The following is a 4598-nucleotide window of genomic DNA, read 5'->3' as shown; positions in this document are numbered from 1 at the left end:
GGAGAGATGGGGGAACCGCAGGCCGGAGGCGGTGGGGAGGAGGGCCGGGCTCTGGGCCTGGTGCCAGGGCCCGAAGTCAACCGAATCCGTTGTCTGGCTCCCCTCCCCTCCCAACCAGGTGGCTCCAGAAACGACATCAAGCAAGGTGGGTCAGGCTGCCCGCTCTCTGTCCCAGGACTGAGTGTGGGGCCCACGGAACTGGACGGGGCACCAGGACCTGGTGCGGGGGCTGGGTGGAGGGAGACAGCACCAGGACTGCTGCTGGGCACCGGGAATAGGATGGGTCCTGGGGTCGCATGTCCCCTTCTTGAGGCCTGGAAGCGTAGGCCAGGGATCAGGACGGTGGGTCTCAGGGGTCTAGGCCCACAGCTCCCCCTCCCAGGTGTGAGTCTCAGAACCAAGGTTGTCCACATCAGCCACATCCCCTCACCTTCTAAAAATAGAAGATCAGGAATCAGAGAGGGGGAGCAAGTTTCCCCAAGTCACACAGCACAACAGACTCCTGCCTGAGAATCTCTCTCCCTGGGATACTGGGGTGAGATGCAGGGGGCACAGTCACTTGGACACCCCTGAGACCTTCAGTTCTTTGATCTGTAAAGTAGGCATACAGGTGTTCTGATGGAGGGAAATAAAGTCCCAGGGCTGGATTCCAGTCCACCAGTCCTTGGCAGGTCCAGATGAGCTGCTGTGGCCACCCTGGGTCAGCCTTGCCCTGCCTGCCAGACCCCTGGGCCCTCATTCCCACAGAGCCTGCTCAGTTGTACTCTGTCATCTGGTCCTGGTAGTGGCCATAGAAGGCAGACGCTGGGGAAGCCCTCAGTCATTTTGGCCAGGTCACCTATTCTTTGGCCTTGGTTTTCCCATCTGTGAAGAGAGCAGAGGCCTCACTGGGGTGGCATTCATGGGCACCACTAGTGTCTCTAACAGGTGGACCGGGGTGTCTCCACAGTGTGTGGGAAGCCTAAGGTGGTGGGGAAGATCTACGGTGGCCAGGACGCAGCAGCTGGTCAGTGGCCATGGCAGGCCAGCCTGCTGTATCGGAGCTCGCACCTCTGTGGAGCTGTCCTCATTGACTCTCGCTGGCTGGTGTCGACAGCCCACTGCTTTCTCAAGTGAGTCCTCCTTCCCTGGGCCCCAGCAGAGGGGCTGATGGGGAGGAAGATGCAAGGGACGAGGGTTAGCGGGCTGGGGGGGTTATGCCTTTCTCCTCTGGGCTTTGCTCTGGGCAAGTCTGCTGCCACCAAACTGACGCAGTGCCTGCCTTTGACCTGCAGTCCTCTCCACCAGGACTGTCCTCCCCACTCTCCACCCACTGTCCCTCCATCTGCCCAGATCCTCCTCATCCTTCATCCTCAACTCTGGCAGGGAGTTCCCTGGCCCCTATGTCTGTCTGTTCAACCGAGACATGCCTGAGAGCATTGGCAGTGTCTGTGCTGGCCGCCTGCAGGTTTCTCTTCAGTGTCCACCATGCTCTTGTGAGTCAGACTCCAGGCAGGGACTGGGGACTCTGCGTGTAGCCAGCAGCCAGGCAATGCTTTTTTTCTGTAAAACTGTATGCCTGGAAGGAGCTGTGCCAGACTATATGCATGGGTGGAAAGAATGGGGCCCCCTGACCCTGGAGAATGACGTGGACAGTCAGGGGTGCAACTCCTCTGACCCTCCTGAACCTGACTCTGTGCCCAGCTTCTCAACAGTCATGGAGGGGCCCAGAGGGAGAGGAAGGCATCACAGTCCAGGTATGGAGTCAGCTTGGGCACTTAGTGGCTTTGAGACTCCAACTGGGCGCTGTGAGCATCTCCTGTGTGTCACACCACCCAAGACCCTCTATGGCACAGGGTGTGGCAAGACCCCAAGTGAAGGTGTCTCTATGGGAAGGCGAGGCACAAGCTCCAACAAGCAGGATGCAGGAGAGAAAGCCCACAATGAGTGAGAAGAGCTGACGTGAGGCCGGGGCATCCGGAGAGACGCTGCAGTCTTGAGGGAGGACGAGGAGCTGCAGGCACTTGCCAGAAGGGGAGGCTTTGGCATGGGGAGTGTGGTGAGGGCTTTCCTGGTGGCTGACCCATGTGAACAAAGTCACAAAGGTCAGAAGTTTCATCACTTGTGTTCAGGAACAAGGAGAGCAGCAGTTTCATGCACTCATCTGGACGTTGAACAAATCCTTTGTGAGTGCTTACAACAGTGGGGAAGACACCCTTGGGGAGGGCAGGAAAGGTGGTTAGGCCAGGAAGCGGGTCATAGGTAGCCTTCGGAAGGGTCAGGCTGGAGCCAGAATTAAGCCAGAGCTCCTCTTGTGTAAAATAAAAGGGCTCGACGTGATGACTCTGCCAAGGACTTTTCTGGCACTAGGATTCTCTGCTCCTCTGATTTAAGGGTGTACTGGGGAGGCCACATGTCCTGAGGTTGTGAGTAGAATATCCATTAGCCTCAAAGAAAGAAAAGCTCCTGACTCAGAAAGGGGGATACAAAGCTACCTGGAATCATGTCCGGGGAGAAGGAGCCAGAGGTGTGTGGGCAGTTACACGTGGATGTAAGAAGAGAGTGCTGCCCCGCACTCCCAGAGGATGCTAAAAATAGGCCCTTCCTCCTCCAGCAAATCCCAGGCCCCGGAGAACTATCAGGTTCTGTTGGGAAACACCCAACTGTATCATCAAACCCAGCACACCCAGAAGATGTCTGTGCACCAGATCATCACCCATCCAGACTTTGAGAAGCTCCACCCCTTTGGGAGTGACATTGCCATGTTGCAGCTGCGCCTGCCTGTGAACTTCACTTCCTACGTTGTCCCCGCCTGCCTCCCATCCCAGGACATGCAGCTGCCCAGTAACGTGTCCTGTTGGATAACCGGCTGGGGAATGCTCACCGAAGACCGTGAGGGGGCGTGGGAGAGGTGGGAGGAGGAGGGGTGGGAGGGAGAGGGAGGTGAAGGGGAAGAAGGAAGGATGGCTTAGCCAGGCAAAGAGGAAGCCACTGGACTTGGCCCTCTGTGCCTCATTTCCATGACCAGTAAGGTGAGGACCACCACACTGGGGCCCTTCTAGTTCTGAAAGTGTGATCCCGTAGCTTTGAGTCCCAGGCTCTGAAAGTCTGGGAATCTTAAACTTTTGAGAATCCAGAATCTGGGTTCTTTGAGTCTTCGTGGTTCTTCATTTTAAGGTTTTATTTATTTATTTTTTTATTTATTGAGATGGAGTCTCGCTCTGTCGCCTAGGCTGGAGTACAGTGGCATGATCTCGGCTCACTGCAACCTCCTCCTCCCTGGTTCAAGCGATTCTCCTGCCTCAGCCTCTCGAGTAGCTGGCATTACAGGCGTACACCACCAAGCCTAGCTAATGTTGTCTTTTTAGTAGAGATGGGGTTTCTCCATGTTGGTCAGGCTGGTCTTGAACTCCTGATCTCAGGTGATCTGCCCGCCTTGGCCTCCCAAAGTGCTGGGATTACAGGCGTGAGCCACTCTTGTAAGGTTTTAAACAGTCATGGGTCTGAGATGACTCGACTGAACTCCAAAGACATGCTTGGGGGCTGGCCCACTCTAGGTCACCACCACACACTTGGATCGTCCCTTGCTTGGGAAGGTGCTTGGGAAGAGTGGAGAGAAAACACGTGGTGGCTCTGCACTCTGAGGCTGCGTGATCCCGTTAGAATGACTGCGACGTAGAACTGTTGACCATCTCTGAACCTCACTTTGCTCTTATCCTAACCTGGCCATTCATCTACTTCACAGTCTTGTGACGTGACTGAATAACGGAGGAGAGAGTCGTGTGTGTTTTCATTGTTAGATGGGTAGAAAAGAAATGTAGGCAAAGACTTATACACAAGAGTGTTTATTGAAGAAAGGAGTGTTTATCGTTTAGGGAAATGCTTATGGTATGATGTTAAGGGGAAAAGGAAGAACATATGTTTAATTATGTGTAGGGTTAGTATTTCTCAACAGAGGTGCTGTATGTATTTTTGATAGAATATGTCTTCACTGAGTGGGGCTCTGCCAGCATCCATGACCTTTGACTACTAGATGGAGGGGGCTTTTCCTGATCATCTGCTGGCTGGCTCCCAGCATTCACACACACAACTGGTTATGACTTGAGGGTAGAAGCAATATATACTTGTTTTAATATCCCAACTGGCGCTCCTGGGCTGGTACCACTGTGCTGCATGACGCTGATAGACCAGCATTTCTTGCCTGTAGCTTCAGAACTGGTCACCCAGCTTCCATTCTTCTGTGCCCCCACTTTAGGCTCCACGTGGATGTCAGAGTGTTACTTTAAATATGAGTCATGTCCCTTCCCTGTTCAATACTCTACAGTAACTTTTCATTTGTGCCTAGAATGAAATCCAGACACCCGGCCAGGCCTGGGGGCTCACACCTGCAATCCCAGCATCCTTCACATCCCCCATCTCCACTGCGCCCTTCATATCCCCCACCTTCCACTGCACCCACCATATCCCCCACCTCCACTGTGCCCTTCACATCCCCCACCTCCCACTGCACCCACCATATCCCCCACCTCCACTGTGCCCTTCACATCCCCCACCTCCCCCTGCACCCTTCACATCCCCCATCTCTACTGCACCCTTCACATCCCCCACCTCCCACTGCG

At 54.7% G+C, this 4598-nt stretch overlaps 1 protein-coding gene across 1 annotated transcript in view; it reads left to right on the top strand.

Annotated features, from left to right (window-relative positions):
* Nucleotides 1-4598, top strand: part of LOC105551576 (putative serine protease 47) — a 20022-nt gene that overhangs the window by 6419 nt on the left and 9005 nt on the right. The window contains 3 exon segments of the mRNA XM_011996870.1: nt 119-145; nt 928-1112; nt 2594-2871. Of these exon segments, the coding sequence (XP_011852260.1) occupies nt 119-145; nt 928-1112; nt 2594-2871 (490 nt within the window).

The sequence above is a fragment of the Mandrillus leucophaeus genome, unplaced genomic scaffold (assembly GCF_000951045.1).
Source record: "Mandrillus leucophaeus isolate KB7577 unplaced genomic scaffold, Mleu.le_1.0 Scaffold527, whole genome shotgun sequence".
Taxonomy (NCBI): Eukaryota; Metazoa; Chordata; class Mammalia; order Primates; family Cercopithecidae; genus Mandrillus; species Mandrillus leucophaeus.
This window is presented reverse-complemented; position numbering and strand designations above follow the sequence as displayed.